The sequence below is a fragment of the Erpetoichthys calabaricus genome, chromosome 3 (assembly GCF_900747795.2).
Source record: "Erpetoichthys calabaricus chromosome 3, fErpCal1.3, whole genome shotgun sequence".
NCBI lineage: Eukaryota > Metazoa > Chordata > Cladistia > Polypteriformes > Polypteridae > Erpetoichthys > Erpetoichthys calabaricus.
In genome coordinates this window covers 48,611,079-48,628,147 of record NC_041396.2, presented here as the reverse complement: position 1 = coordinate 48,628,147, position 17,069 = coordinate 48,611,079, and the positions used below count along the sequence as shown (strand labels likewise).

The window sequence follows — 17,069 nt, the reverse complement described above, 5'->3', positions numbered from 1 at the left end:
GGAGTCGAGTCACACTGCTAGCATCTCTCCCTCTCTCTCTCTCTCTCTCTCTCTCACACACACACACACACACACACACACACACACACACATTCTCTCCCCCCTCCTCTCTCTCAAAAACACACACACACAAACGCACACACACTTGAACAAACAATAGGTAGTGCTGCTCAAACCCACTCAGAAAATATAAAAATTACGTCAATCAATTGCTGATTCAGTCTTTGCGTTTATGAGTAAAGTACAGTCTACTTGTATGGTGCAGAGGTCGCGTCGATCTAACGGTTTTGTGGATGGGAAGCTGTGGCTCGTAGAAGAACACACTTGTTGGACCCAAAGGAGTCTGCGAAATCTTTCTGTCGGTTTGCGGCGAGACCCCCGTTATGCGGGCCGAACCCCTTAACTCGGAGTCTGAAGGTGGATTGTGCGGACTCTCTGAATGATCTGGAAATCTCCAACCGGGCAAAGTCGGTCTGTGTGTAGTTCGCAAATGATCTGCTATGGTCACCCACGTCCCAAAGACACGCGAGACATTGAATTAGTTCGGGGGTCCTCGGCAATTGAGCCCAGTGCTATCCAAAAGTCTTATTTAGATTAAATGGATTTGAAAATGTCACATAACGTAACATGACATTAACAAAAGCATTAAGCACATCTGGGGAATGACATGTGAGAATTTGGAAACAGAAGGTGTAAATTGATCCATAATTAAAAACTCTGAAGCCGTACAGCGCCTTTTAAGCCAACATTATTGATAATAATAATACATTAATTGAATTGCCTCTAATTGGGCCACTATTATAATTTATACATTTTCTTAATTTTCTTTCTAATATTTTGATTCGTTTTGTAGCACCACAACACTACACAATCATTTTGCTGTTTTGCTGACATGATTTTTTTTTTTTTTAAAGTACTTGTATAAATTGTGGCCAATTAGTGCCACCTGGTGGTGAAGCAAGATCTTAATCTCTGCTAAATGGATAACTAACTTTTTTTAGATATGTATACATTATTTGATTTGAAGAACAAAACAGAAAACAATTCAATTTGCACATCTGCTTGCAAGTAATTCTCAGTATCTGGATACTGTTACGGGTGCAAACTCCACAGAAAAGGGGGAATTAAAAAGAATGTGGGAAAAGCTATGGCAACAAATAGAAATTTTGGTCTTTTCTTTGATGTGTGAATATCATACTAGCACATTTATGTGAATACAAAATAAAAGAATAAAACAGCTCAGCTAATAAAGAGATCAATGTGAAATATGACTGAGTCAGTGATTTGAAAAACTAGTTGGTATGAAACCTGTAGGCCCAATGTTCGCCCAGGACTGAGCTTGAGAAAGAGTTTTAGAAGGTGGATTAGCATTGTACCAGGTAAACAGCATCACTTTTTGTTCAAATAGCATTTTAAAGTATACTATAACAGAATTTGCATAACACATGGTAATTTGAGTGGTTTAGGTTAAACGTTATTGTCTTTGAAGACAGTGCAAGTATCACGATAATGAAATGCAGTTTTGCTTCAAACCAGAAGTGCAAGTAATTCCTGTGACTATAAATATATACAACCATGAGAGATTGTACAGACAAGAGTAAGTGAGGTGTACCTAAAAAATGACTAGCTGTGTTACCCGACTTCATCCTTGACAATGAGCATCAGTTATAGTGCTGTCTGGTGTAGTGTATCACAAGTATTATGTAACTAACTAAGAACTTTTCTTATACACTAGTAATAGTATTATTGCAGGTAGTTTGGAGTAGTGGTTATGGCTTTGGACTTCAAACCCTGAAGCTGTGGGTTTAAATTCATGTTTGACCATGAGCACTTCACCTACCTGTGCTCCAATAGGCAATCCAAAACAAATGTAACAAATTACATCTCAGCTGTTGTAAGTTGTTTTGGATAAAGGTGTCATTCAAATCATAAGTAATAAACTTATTAGGTCACTGGAGCTGCTTATGTTTGAACATGCTCATCCCCAAGTAAAACAGATGTGAATGTATGTAATTCAGTGCTTGAAATGGATATACAGAAGTGGCAAGACCACTAGTGTATTAGCATGAAGAGCCAGGAGCAGTAGCATTGAGGTTCACAGCACGATTTCCGTGGCCTACTCACTAGAAATTCAAATGCCACAATCTATGAACATCACTGGGATATTGTGCAATTTAGGTGCCATGACTGAAGTTGGGAGGGGGCGGTCGAGGATTTCCTTTTGGAGCTGCCAGTGCTATGTCTGGGGCTGGAAGTAGACAGAGCACAGATAACCAACATGAGTGCTGGTATGCTAGAAAACACTGCCGGTATGTAATTAAGAGTGTTCAAAAGCAAAAATTGAAAAGTACTGATCCACTTCACTGCAGTGGGTTGGCACCCTGCCCAGGATTGGTTCCTGCCTTGTGCCCTGTGTTGGCTGGGATTGGCTCCAGCAGACCCCCGTGACCATGTGTTCAGATTCAGCGGGTTGGAAAATGGATGGATGGATGATCCACTTCACTTGCTAACTATTGAAGTTTGAATCTTCCTTGAAGTTCTCCAACCTTTTCTTTCATACCTGACTGTAGACACAAAATGTGATCATGTCTCTTTTTTCCTGCACAGGACACTGCTCTTCTTCAGTCAATCTTACACTCTTTTGGCTAGGGTGAGAGGGGTCCATGATGATGTTACATACCCTTCACAGGATCGTTCAATATTTTTGTGCTGCAGGTCCTCAATGTGCTGGATAATTTTCACTAACTGCTGCAGAATTCGGGTCTGGTAGTGTGCAGTTACCATACTACACTGTTATATATTTGATCAGAACGCACTTAATGGTGCAGAGGTTGAAGTTTACTAGAATCAGAGGAGACAGTTAGACTTCCCTTGGCCTACTTAGAAAGTAAAGATGCTTCTGGGCCTTCTTGAGCAGGATGGAGGTGTTCAGGGACAATGAAAGATCATCAGAAATATGAACACCCAGGAACTTAAAGCCGGAGACACATTTAACCTCAGTCACATCTCATATTACTGCAAATATTGATGTTAAAGGGTTAGGAGAAATTTCAGTTCCAAAGGTATCTGACACATACAGTATATGAAAATGATTCCCCAAAATAGTTTAAGTATAGGACATTCCAAAATAATGTGTCTCAATGACAGGGGTCCTTGTTGACTTCACTCACAGGTTGGAATTTGCAATGGATACAGTTTAGACAAAATTAGATGAGCTATATACTGTATGTGAAGGATGAAAATATTGAATTATGGTGTGCTGGGCACATATTGGACTAGGAGTATTTAACAAACGCCTGCATTCTATTCCTTAACTGAAGTTTTACCTGAAAGATTCATTTCCCATCTTTCCATAAGATCTTTAAAGGATAAATTCCTTGGCATTTGTTGATATTTTTCTGGAGATGAAAAGTAACCTCGTTTGACAAGTGCAAAAACTACTAAGTAGCAAGTAACTTGGAATCCGTGCCCCCATCACACACACATTTAGAAGACATGAATTTGTTATTAGCATAGAACATCTTGCTCTGTGTAGAAGTGCAAGAGCACCCGTGTATTTTTCATTTATACCACAATGTAGCATTCAGTTCAATTCAATATACTTTTGCATAGTGCTCTTCACTGAGTGCAGGCTCAGAGTGTTGTAAAAATGTAACCATTACAATACAAACTACACATTTTACAAATTACATAATATACATACATAAAAATAAAGATTAGGTTAAACACACAGTAAAACTGAGCAATTACAAATTGAAAAGCACAAGTGGATCCTCACACATCATGTCCATTAATGTTATCTTCATCCACTTCACTCAGCTGCATCCCTGCTGAAAATACACCAGGGTTCATGGTTGGTAATAATGCAAATATGCTGTACAATAATTTAGACAGGGTCTGTTTATATACACAAATTTTAAGTCTCATTCCCTTTCAGTTTATTTACTGTTGTTTGTCATATTTTGTGTTTTGTTGGTAGGTGTCCATACATTTTGGGTCATCAATTGCAACATTTATAGGCAGAATGCATTGTGACTCTGATGTGCATGCAGCAGAAAATGAAAATAAGTGACACACACACAAAATGCACAAAATAAAAGAAGTGGCGAGGGCAAAATGAGAGGTGTGTCTGCATTAAAATATGGCAGAAAATGGGAAAAACTAAGAGGTGAAGCACATGAAATCAAGGCCCGTTTAAACCTGATGCGTCCACATAACCGCAAGGGTGGGCATGATACACATCATCTGTCCTAGCGTGTGTAATCTTTGTCGGCAACCGTGTGTGTCCAGAATTTTTTAATTACGGTTTCCTCTGGGCATGTCAACTACCCATGCTCTAGACAAGAAAACCTATGCTCATTTGAGAAACATACAGTTGTGTGAAATGTTGCTACCCACAATTTTAAGGGCACATAAAAAAGGGGGTTGGAGAACTTAGGTGGAAAACCTGGTTGATTCTGCTACATGCAGTGTCATGTACTGAATGACTGAATTATAAACAGACCTCCAAGTCTGTGGCTGTCTACGCCCAAATATAAGCAGTATTTCACATTAGAGCAGTGGTGCAAGGACTGGTTAATTCTTTTTCATTTGAAATAATGTATATGGCTGCGGTGGGTTGGCACCCTGCTCGGGACTGGTTCCTGCCTTGTGCCTTGTGTTGGCTGGGATTGGCTCCAGCAGACCCCCGTGACCCTGTGTTTGGATTCAGTGGGTTGGAAAATGGATGGATGGATAATGTATATGGGGATTGCTGGGAGGATTGGCACTCCAGCCACCGTAAAAAACTTCACACAGCTCTGAAACAGCAGACAGGACTCCTTTATGTTCTCCATAGAAGAAGCTCTGCTGCAGCCGCATTATGAAGAGGTTGGGGGAAAGCCCTCAGGAGCCTCATCCCTGGAAAAGTCGAAACCGCCGGAGATCCAAAGAGGCCAGATTTGTTGGGGATCAGAACTGATATGGTGCTGAGGTGTTGCCTGTTGCATAGCAGCACTTGGGTCCCAATTTGAGGCGGCCCATCCGGGTAGGTGCGTGGAACGTCTTGTCTCTCCGGCATGATGATCACCTTCCTCTGCTATCGGAGGAGCTTCGTAAACTACACATTTCAGTGGTGGCACTCTCTGAGGTGAGCAGACCAGAGACTGGCCAGATCTCTGTAGGTGGATACACCTTTTATTGGTCTTGTTGCTTTGATGGCTGTCATACTCAGGGACTAGCTGTTGCTGTAATGGATCGGCTCCTTCCAATGGTGTCTGATGTCACTCATTTCAATGAGCGTATTATAAAACTCAGATTAAGACATTCTCTCGCTTTGTTTGTTGTCTCAGCATATGTTCCGACCGCAGTGAGCGATGACTCAGTGAGGGAGACATTCTATTCGCAACTTCACTCAATGGTTGATGGGTGCCCACGAGGTGACACTCCTCTGGTCATGGGTAACTTCAGTGCAACCACTGGCACTGACAGGGCTGGCTATGAGAACTGCATCGGTCCCCATGGGTCAGACGACCGTGGTGAAAGTGGCTCCATGTTCCTTGACTTTCCAAAAGGATAGGGGTTGTGGATCGCTGGATCCTGAATTGAGTGCCCTGAGCTGCATCGTTGGACTTAGTACTCCAGTACTATTGGTGCAGTGAAGGAGAACGATTACATACTCGTTGGCAGACGGTTGGAGGCTCCTACAGAACTGAAGGGTCTACAGAAGTGCCCAGTTTGTGAATTTTTACCACAGACTTGTTGCTGCTTCTCTGAAGATCCAGCTTAGGTCCAGTGGGCTTCCACCTACTAGGAGAATGAGGCTGGACCTGTCCAGACTCCAAGATCAGGCTGTTTCTAATGAGTCTGCAAGCAGTTTGTGTGAGGAACATGCAGACTTTGGTGTGACTGTCGTTCCTAATGTGATGTGGGAGACCTTCCATGACAATACCCTGAAGGGCTGTGTTGGAATTGCCGGTGTTCCCAGATAGAGGTGTTTCATCCCACAGGGCACCCTGGATATCACAGAGAGAAGTCTCAGCGCATGGCTTGATGGCAACTCCAGTCTATACTGGGAACTGAGAAGGATGGCTGTGAAGGCTCTTAGGGCATAGGAGGAGGTGTTTGTTAGATGAATCTGTAAGCAAGTGACACACCATCTATGGTCTAGTGGCCCATGTCCTACTTACATAGGAATTGAAGAATCACGTCCATCTGAATCTGTTCCTCAGAGAGTTGCAGTGAGGGCAGCTGATTGAATGGTCCTTACAAATGACGCTGCAGTTATGACCCACTGGGCTGGCTACTTTGAGCAGCTATTTAAAACTGATCCTCTGGCTAGGACATTGGATATCTCTGGGTCCATGGTTCTTGAAGGTGATCCTCCAATTAGCCATGAACCACCCAATCTCACTGAGATTACACAGGTAGTGAACCAGCTGAGGGTGTAGGGATCTGTGGTATCCAGAGTGAACTTCTCTAACTGGTGGTAAGGCAGTCCTCCTGGCATTGCAAGCAATGGTTGCTTCCATTTGGAAGACTGGCATCATCCCAACTCACTGGAAATGAGACCTGTTGTCCCAATCTGGAAAGGGGAGGGTGATCACCTGGATTCTGGCAACTAAAGAGGGATATCACTGCTCTCTGTGCCAGGTAAGGTCTCGCTAGGGTCATCCTCAAAAGGATCCACCTACCAGCAACCGGAGCAGTTTGGTTTTATGCCTAAGAAGTCTACCATTGAGCACAAATGCGAATATTGGCAGACTTTCTTTGCAGCCTTTGTTGATTTTCATAAAGCATTTGACTCAGTTGATCAAATTGTCTTGTGGGACATCCTGAGACTTTGTGGGATCCCCCCCAAAGTTACTGGACATCATGGCCAGTCTGTATATTGGTACTGTGAGTGCTGTGCAGAGTGGAGGCAGAACCTCTTCATTTTTCCCAGTTGATTCTGGGGTTAGCCAGTGGTGTGTTCTTCCTCCTTCTCTCTTCAATGCTTGCTTGCACTGGGTGTTGGGCAAGGTCATGGGGTCCAGCGGCTGTTGGGCATCTGTTGGTGAAGAAAGATTCACTTATCTTGACTTTGCTGTGATCTTTGTGGAGTCAATGGAGGCTCTGATCGGGGCTCTCGAGAGACTGAGAGAGGAGTCTGATTGCCTGGTCTTGCGAGTGTCCTGGATAAAAACCAAGATTCAGGCCTTTAATGACCTCTTGGGCACAGCCATCAGCAGTGCGTCTGTCTACAGAGAGAGTGTCGACCTCAGCAAGAGGTTTACTTACCTTGGCAGCGACATTCATGTCTCTGGTGACTATTCTCATAAAGTCTTCTCATAGACTGATTGGGAGTACATGGGGGGTCATGAGGTTTCTGGAAAGGGGTGTGTGGCACTCCCAATATCTGTGGAAAAGGACAAAGGCCAAGTCTTTAGTGTTCTCGTGTTTCCTGTTTTGCTATATGGTTCCAAGACATGGACACCATTCAGTGATCTGAGACAAAGACTGGACTCCTTTGGTGCCGCTGGTTTAACTGTGTCAAATGAGCAGTTGCTCACGGAGTCCTGATTGAAGCACACTGCCTGCATTGTGGTTGAGCGTTAGTCACAGCACTATGACCATGTGATTGAATTCCCTCAGGTTGATCCGGCTCAAGGACCCGAGCAGCTGGATGCCCACATAACACATGGCTGTGGCAGATAGATGATCATTTCTGGAGGGTGGGACTGGACTGCGTGTCTGTCTTGGGTGTTGACAACCAGGATCCCAAGCTGTTTCATTGTGTGGTGGGTGTGGCAGCGCGCTGTACCAGTGCATGCTCCCCAACTTGAACCTGACCTGAATACTAGTTTAATAAAAATAAAAATAAAAAGCAGCCATTTTAAACATTCCATGCACCTACACCAGACCACTATGAACACTGTCAAGTCCCACCATTAAACAATAAAGTTAAATGATTAGAAATGCAGGTAAACTGTATGCTGTCTGTACTCATTCCTTCATTAACTTGTGAGGATGGGGAGAAGCCAAAATAAGTAATAAACAAACATTTGAAGTAATACTGCTTTCCAACTGAAATGGGATGTCATAATTTCTGAGTTCCTGGTTGGAATTTTCAACTGGAACACCCCCTTAAGTTAGATTTTTAACTTGTAAACTTGGGGCTGATCTGTCAAGTCCAAGTTTTGCTATGTTCCATTTACCTAAAATTCGGAATTGAGAATGATATCACACCGAAGTTGATCGCATTCCATTAAAATGTTTGTCAAACCGATATGGATGTGTCCAGGAAAACCTTTGCTGCACTTGCTTCACTGGAAAAAACAGTAATTGATAACAGTGCATCATGCAATATTTTGTGTATCCAAACACCATAGCAACCTGTCCACAGGTAGATGTTGTACAGTACAGTACAGTAGACAGTACTGTGTGTACAACTGATTATTGAGACACAAACAGAGAGAAGTGCTAATTAACAGTAATACTACAACTTTCACATAGGTTTGCGGTGTACATTGCCATTTTGGATTAACATGATGATCTGAAGTTCGACAGACTTGGACATGACAGACAAGACCAGTGTTTCTTAGTTGGAAATCTGACTTAAGGGGATGTTCCAGTTGAAAATTCTAACTAGGAACTTGAAAATTCCAACATACCGTTTCAAATGGAATGAAGCGTTTGTCCAACTTCAGACCATGACATCAATCCAAAATGGCAACATACACCTCAAACTTGTCTAAGTCTAAATTCTCAAGGGAAAACTCAAATTATATTATTCACAAAAACAGAACCTTCTTGGCTGAAGTTTAATAATTATTATATAATTATTATTAATTCATGCATATTATACTTGTTCCCAAGCCAAACGGGCAAACTTTAGAGAGTAAATATACTGTATATGGGATACTATAAATATTACTTTATATATGTCAGAGATATGAAACTAATAACAAGGCTAGAGCTTTGACCAGAATGTTAACATCAATGTTTAATAAAAAAACAGGCCTGTATTCTTTTTCCATGGGAAAAATGATAACTGATGCTTGATGTTACAACTTCCAAAAACATAGAAAGCATTAACAGTCATAACCTGGAGTCATTACATAAAAATCCACTTCATAGGTTGTTACAGAGTACAGTGGAATTTGTAACTGCTTGTTCTAATCAACACAAACCACTCATTGATCATGACAGTGAAGAGTTGTGACATATTACTGCCTTAGCTCAAAACTTCAGTCTTCCTTACCTGATAAACATCTGCGTGTGCAGCTTTCCCATTTTATAAGGACTTAACAGAATTCTGAATCTTTACAATGATAAAATGTTTGACCAGCTTGTCGATGTACAATTCCTGAAGCGTGGATATTTTTTTATCTTATCAAAAAATCCTTATCTTGAATTTTATTTAAACTGATTTGGAATTTACTGAGATTTCACAGTGCACTTTAAATATTTTACTTATTCCTCTATATTCATTAACCTTGCCTCAAGTTGCAACATTCATTTCTACAATAGCACTGTTAAGTGTTTTCTTATGTATTTTTATGATCTGGTTTTATTTTGAAATATTTTAGTGTTTTCCTTTGCTGCTTTTGGAATATGTTGTATTCATTCTGAAGTTTTATAAGCTGGGGAACCCATTCATATGGCTTGTTTTTAGTTTCTTTTCATTTTAAGGTACATAGTATTCTTTCACTTTCTCCCAAAATGATATTTTGTGAGTTTGGTTTGGGTGGCGCGTGACGTTAACATTGCAATGATACAAAAGTCAGCCTCATGTACTTCCTGGTTGTTAAAGATTATGGATACAATAATCAACAAACTAGATACAACAAACTTTTAACTCTTCAGGTGAATTTAAACATCATTGGTGCCAATCAGTTTGGTTGGGTAACGAAGACTGTACAGAATTTCTGAAAGATGCAGCTGCTCCCTAATGTGTTCTAGAGCAGTGAGTCAGTAGTTTATCTCCATTTCAAGAGCTGTTTTTGATGTTAACATGAATTTCACATCTTCTAGCTGCATGGAAATTTCATTACTCTTAAGCTTCACTTCATGCTCCATCTCATTAGTTGTACTTTTTATTGCTCTTGGGTGATTGCAAAATCTGAGGATCAGTTTGAAGGAGCGGATGAAGTTCTTGAGTTCTGCTGCATATTCTGTATTAATTTATGTACAATCGCAATTCCAAAAAAGTTTGGATGTTGTGTAAAATGTAACTAAAACAGAATGCAAAGATTTCTAAATCTCATAAACCCATATTTTATTCACAATATAACATAGAAAACATATCAAATGTTTAAATTGAGAAAATGTACCATTTTAAGAATAAGGTCATTTTGAATTTGATGGCAGCAAAATGTCTCAAAAAAGATGGGACGGGCCATATTTACCACTGTGTAACAGCCCCTCTTCTTTCAACAACAGCCCGTAAATGTCTGGGAACTGAGGAGACTATTTGCTGGACTTTTGGGAGAGGAATGTTGTCCCATTCTTGTCTGATATAGGATTCTAGCTGCTCAACAGTCCTAGGTCTTCTATGTTGTATTTTTCGTTTCATGATGCACCTAATGTTTTCAATTGATGAAAGGTCTGGACTTCAGGCAGGCCAATTCAGGACCTGGTCTCTTCTATTACCAGGTCATGCGTTTGTAATAGATGCAGTATGTGGTTTAGCACTGTCTCAATATGAAAGGCCTGCCCTGAAAGAAATGTCGTTTGGATGGGAACATAACCTGTATATACCTTTCAGCACTGATGGTGCCTTTTCAGATGTGCAGGCTGCCTATTCCACAGACACTAATGCACTCCCATACCATCGGGGATGCTGACTTATGAACTGAGTGCTGATAACAAGCTGGATGGTCTCTCTTCTCCTTAGTCTGGTGGATGTGGCATCCATGTTTTCCAAAAAGAATTTCAAATTTCGATATGTCTGACCACAGAACAATTTTCCATATTGCCACAGTCCATTTTAAATGAGCTTTGGCCCAGAGAAGACGATGGCATTTCTGAATCATGTTCACACGTGGCTTCTTCTTTGCATGACATGGCTTTAACATGCATTTGTGAATGAACTATGTTCACAGACACTGATTTCTCAAAATGACAGAATCATGCCCGTTTTCAAATAAGTGCTGCCTGAAGACCTGAAGATCATAGGCATTCAATATTATTTCTTGCCCTTGTCTTTTGAGATTTCTCCAGATTCTCTGAATCATTTGATGATATTATGTACTGTAGATGGTGATACTTAAAGTCTTTGCAATTTTATATGGAAGAACATTATTCTGAAATTGTTCCACAATTGTGGACAGTGTTGTGCAGACTGGTGAACCTCTGCAACATCTTTACTTCTGAGACACTCCAAGATGATCTTTTTATAACCAGTCATGTTACTGACCTGTTGCCAATTAGCCTAATTAGTTGTAAAATGTTCCTCCAACGGTTTCTCTTTAGTACCAATTACTTTTCCAGCCTTTTTTTGCCCGTCCCTTCTTTTTTGAGACATTTTGCTGCCATCAAATTCAACATGAGTGAATATTTTTCATGAAAGAGTAAAATGTCTCACTTTCAACATTTGAAATGTTTTCTATGTTCTAATGTGAATAAAATATGGGTTTATGAGATTTGCAAATCTTTGCATTCTGTTTTTATGTACAGTTTACAGAGCGTTCCAACTTTTTTGGAGTTAGTGTTGTATGCCATTTTGGCAGTACATTGTTCGCTAATGGTGTTGTCGAAGAAAAACAAACTCTTGTTTAGAAAAATAAAGCATATAAAAAAAAAATAAGTTGTGGGCTTGTAGCTCAGCTGGAACTGAAAGGCTAATTTATTACATGGATTGCATCCAGTTGTTTATTATTCACCCCAATTGTACCTTCTTTCACTTTGTTAATGAGGCATTACATACTTCGCATTGAATGAATAATTACCATAAAAATTAAAATGCAAGATATTCCAAAACTGAGAAGAAATCAATGTCGTTACAGGAGTGGCTACTTCAAACATCCATCCCCAATGACAAAAGGACATAACTAACTCCATTTACATTACTTTTCTGTTTAAACCACAGATAACGAAGATGAGGAAGATTCAGGAACAGCTTTAGTTTAACTCTTCATCTATTCATGTGAAATAAAATATATTATTAGTGCTCTGGAAAAGAACACCATAGTAAAATAAGTGATCATTGGCATGTTCAGTATGCGAGACTGCAAACACATGCCGATCTCTATTACATGTAGCAAGAATTTTGTTTTACAGGGTCAAAACTTCAAGGCAGGACTTGGTGACTACTATTCAATCCATAATCTGTACCTACCACAGGCCACAGAAAATCAGAGTAAATCTCAAAAGCTCAAAAAGCAAGCTGGGAACAAACCCCAAAATAGACACCAGTCCATCAAAAGGCACACATACACCATACACATATTGGGCCACTTTAGAGTTACCAATCTACCTTTGCAAGGCTGGAGAATATAATGTGAACATGTAAACTTCACAGAGATACTGCACTTGCCTGCAACTAAAATCGAGCTTCATATGGCTGTGAGGTGGCAGCTTAATTTCTTAAGGAAAATATTAAATAATCTTTGATTTCATAATAATGGGTCAGCATTACATTTTATCATTATTAAAGAGATAGATATACAGCTTCTAAATACACTTAGAACATCAGAAAATTTGACAAAAGCAGGCCATTCAGCTCAACAAAACTCATCAATCCTATCTACCCAGTTTCTCCAAAATAACACCATCAAATCTTGTAGGTTCCTAAACTCATACCATCACCACACTACCGGATGATTTGTGTCGATGGGTATTTGTGTAAAGAAAACCCTTCTAACGTTTGTGTGAAATTTACCCTTAGCAAGTTTCCAACTGTGCACCCATGTTCTTGTTGAACTCATTTTCAAGTAACAGCCTGGAACTGTACTACTTCCTTTAGTAATAATAAACACTCAGATCATGTTGTCTCTTAAATTGTGTTTGCTTAAACTGAGAAGGTTGAACTTTTGTTCTTTCATTACACCTCATATCTGTCAGTCTTTGAATCAGGCTAGTCGCTTTTCTCTGGACAAGCACTGCTATGTCTTTTTTGTAGCTCAGAGACCAAAACTGTATACAGTACTCTAGGGGAGGTTGGAAATTAATGCCAACAGCTTCATTGCCCTTAGGAGAGAACAGTTTGGAGTGTCTGATTATTAGCCTTTTCTTCTAAAACCAGGTCGGTGGTATCCAATAGTCCACATGATTTGGGGGGTCACCAGAGGTCCAACACCTCAGTAATGGCCTTTTATATAACAGGCTTTAAAGAAACTGACTAACAGTCCCAACCTTACCTTGCTTAATGCTAGCTTCAGAATATAAAGCATTTGGTGATTATTATTAGCAGACTAAACAAGACTCTACTGCTCTACCAATTTTGTGCTAAATATATAAAAGGAAAATTTTATAAAACATTAACAGATGCTATGCAATTTTCACTCATTTTTATTTATAAAACACACCCACACATACAATTATTAACTTATTATAGGATCCTAAAGAAGAAAACAGTTTTATTTTCCTGTCTGAGGTGATAAAGAAGGAAATGAAAAGCACATGTATTTTTTCAAGTAAAAGGTGAAAAAAGAAAAAAAGAGATATTGCACAGAGACCATGCATTTTTGGCAAAATCATAAACAGAATAAACCTGTGATATTCACATATAAATACTTATATGCTTTCCTGTTACATGCTCCATATCTTATCTGATGGTTTCCAGCTATTAAGAACATAGTAAAGCTTTAATACAACATAACTATAAAAATGACTACAATACAAGAACATAATACTGACTTTAATTCCTCCGAAAATATTCTAGATGGAATAATTTGCTAGCCCTGTTTTGCAATAAAGTAAAACCCAGTAAAATATGACACGTGCAACATAAACTTTATGGCATTTATCATTTAAGTAAGAATTTATCTTCCGAGGTTCTACCCCAAAGAGTTTTACAGCAAACACAGAGAAAGAAAAGTCTCTCTAGTCACTCTTCAGCGGCTGCTACGATGAAACACTGATGGTGCTGATGGAGCCATTTCTGCTGTAGAACTTTACAAAGGCTTCTTCAAGCATAGACGAGAGCCTAGACTGATCTGCCTACAATTAAAAAAAAAAAAAAAAAAAAGAAAAACAAACAATATAAAATATTAAATATGTGATTGCTTAAGCTTGGTAAACAACCCTAAAATCATAAAGTATTCAATACAGCACAAGGGCTTTGGGTGTTACTTATTTTCCAGTTTACATCTCTATAAAATGCATCTCTTTCAAGTCCAATATTAAATACTAGCTGTGTAAGCCCATGCTGTAAAAAGCCTGGGGTCCTAGAAACTATTAAAATCATCAGTAAAAAAACTGAAATATAGAAATGTCAGGTAACTGAAAGGAACTACTCTGGGCATCTCTCCTAGGAGGATTCGTTTTGCCAATGAGCACACCTCACTTGTGCATTAGTGGCGTGAGGAAAAGTAAAAGGGATACCATTTTGCCGATGTTAGCGGCTAAGCGACTTTGTCTTTCTTCTGATGTTTCGTTTTGCTGACATGCTGGTCCTGCTTGTGTTACTAGCGGCTAAGCAAGATTTCTGTTTCCTTGGAGGTGGAGCCCTTATCCTGACTCCACCTCTCACTCCAGACAGACACACACACTTCCATGTGTAGACATTTACAGTGCATCCGGAAAGTATTCACAGCGCATCACTTTTTCCACATTTTGTTATGTTACAGCCTTATTCCAAAATGGATTAAATTCATTTTTTTCCTCAGAATTCTACACACAACACCCCATAATGACAACGTGAAAAAAGTTTACTTGAGGTTTTTGCAAATTTATTAAAAATAAAAAAATTGAGAAAGCACATGTACATAAGTATTCACAGCCTTTGCCATGAAGCTCAAAATTGAGCTCAGGTGCATCCTGTTTCCCCTGATCATCCTTGAGATGTTTCTGCAGCTTAATTGGAGTCCACCTGTGGTAAATTCAGTTGGTTGGACATGATTTGGAAAGGCACACCTGTCTATATAAGGTCCCACAGTTGACAATTCATGTCAGAGCACAAACCAAGCATGAAGTCAAAGGAATTGTCTGTAGACCTCCGAGACAGGATTGTCTTGAGGCACAAATCTGGGGAAGGTTACAGAAAAATTTCTGCTGCTTTGAAGGTCCCAATGAGCACAGTGGCCTCCATCATCCGTAAGTGAAAGAAGTTCGAAACCACCAGGACTCTTCCTAGAGCTGGCCGGCCGTCTAAACTGAGCGATAGGGTGAGAAGGGCCTTAATCATTGAGGTGACCAAGAACCCGATGGTCACTCTGTCAGAGCTCCAGAGGTCCTCTGTGGAGAGAGGAGAACTTCCAGAAGGACTATCATCTCTGCAGCAGTCCACCAATCAGGCCTGTATGGTAGAGTGGCCAGACGGAAGCCACTCCTTAGTAAAAGGCACATGGCAGCCCGCCTGGAGTTTGCCAAAAGGCACCTGAAGGACTCTCAAGACCATGAGAAAGAAAATTCTCTGGTCTAATGTGACAAAGATTGAACTCTTTGGTGTGAATGCCAGGCGTCACGTTTGGAGGAAACCAGGCACCACTCATCACCAGGCCAATACCATCCCTACAGTGAAGCATGGTGGTGGCAGCATCATGCTGTGGGGATGTTTTTCAGCGGCAGAAACTGGGAAACTAGTCAAAATAAAGGGAAAGATGACTGCAGCAATGTACAGAGACATCCTGAATGAAAACCTGCTCCAAAGCGCTCTTGACCTCAAACTGGGGTGACGGTTCATATTTCAGCAGGACAACGACCCTCAGCACACAGCCAAGATATCAAAGGAGTGATTTCAGGACAACTCTGTGAATGTCCTTGAGTGGCCCAGCCAGAGCCCAGACTTAAATCCGATTGAACATGTCTGGAGAGATCTTAAAATGGCTGTGCACTGATGCTTCCCATCCAACCTGATGGAGCTTGAGAGGTGCTGCAAAGAGGAATGGGCGAAACTGGCCAAGGATAGGTGTGCCAAGCTTGTGGCATCATATTCAAAAAGACTTGAGGCTGTAATTGCTGCCAAAGGTGCGTTGACAAAGTATTGAGCAAAGGCTGTGAATACTTATGTACATGTGATTTTTCAGTTTTTTTATTTTTAATAAATTTGCAAAAACCTCAAGTAAACTTTTTTGACGTTGTCATTATGGGGTGTTGTGTGTAGAATTCTGAGGGAAAAAAATTAATTTAATCCATTTTGGAATAAAGCTGTAACATAATAAAATGTGGAAAATGAGATGCGCTGTGAATACTTTCCTGGATGCACTGTATATATAAAAGATTTGCATATTTTTAGATGCTTGTTCTTAGAAATCAGTGTCAATTTCTTTCAGCTTTTCTTGTTGTTATAGGCAATGAATTCCCAGAAATACAGTGACTAAAAAATTAAAATGGTGTTCCTTACACTATTCACACAGCCAAAAGTCATGTGAAATTACCAGCTTCTGAAGATGCGTTTCATGGTATTGCCAAACAATCCTTTTCCTGAATTTTTGTTTAATTATTCAAGCCACATCCTTAGTTTTTTGATTGGACTACAATATTCATTCATTTCATACTGTATATGAAACTGTTTTTCAATCCAATCCAATAACTTTTCTGGTGAAAATTAATTCTCTGTAGAACTTTAAGGCACCTTCATTAAGAGCAGAGTGGAGGCTCTGAGGCTAGGGATCGAATCCCGTGAATGCTAGAAGGGCAAGGCCTGGTAAATGCCACATGGGATGGACGAGCATCCCTAACAGAAGAGGGGAAGGTACCTTACCCAGACTGGAGGCCACAAGGGATGGAATGGAAGGCCGAGAGAGAGAGAGAGAAAGGGGCCTCATCCGAAATAAAAAGGAACACAATCCCTATTCCAGGCCAAGTCGGAGCTGGGAGGAAGGAAGGAAGGGCAACACTCTACTGGAAGAGGGAAGTGCGGTGGTAAAAGGAAAGGAAATGAGGAGAGAAAAACTTGTGCTTTTGTGTTTATACTGAGGTATTTTGTAATAAACACCATGCTTTAT

General features: G+C 40.2%; 1 protein-coding gene across 1 annotated transcript in view; it reads right to left on the bottom strand.

Annotated features, from left to right (window-relative positions):
• Positions 1-13,454: 13,454 nt before the first annotated feature.
• nrbp1 (nuclear receptor binding protein 1) overlaps positions 13,455-17,069 on the bottom strand; it is a 71,795-nt gene continuing 68,180 nt past the window's right edge. The window contains exon 19 of the mRNA XM_028796781.2: positions 13,455-14,121. Coding sequence (XP_028652614.1) covers positions 14,026-14,121 — 96 coding nt within the window. The 3' untranslated portion in view covers positions 13,455-14,025. The remainder of the gene's footprint in view (positions 14,122-17,069) is intronic.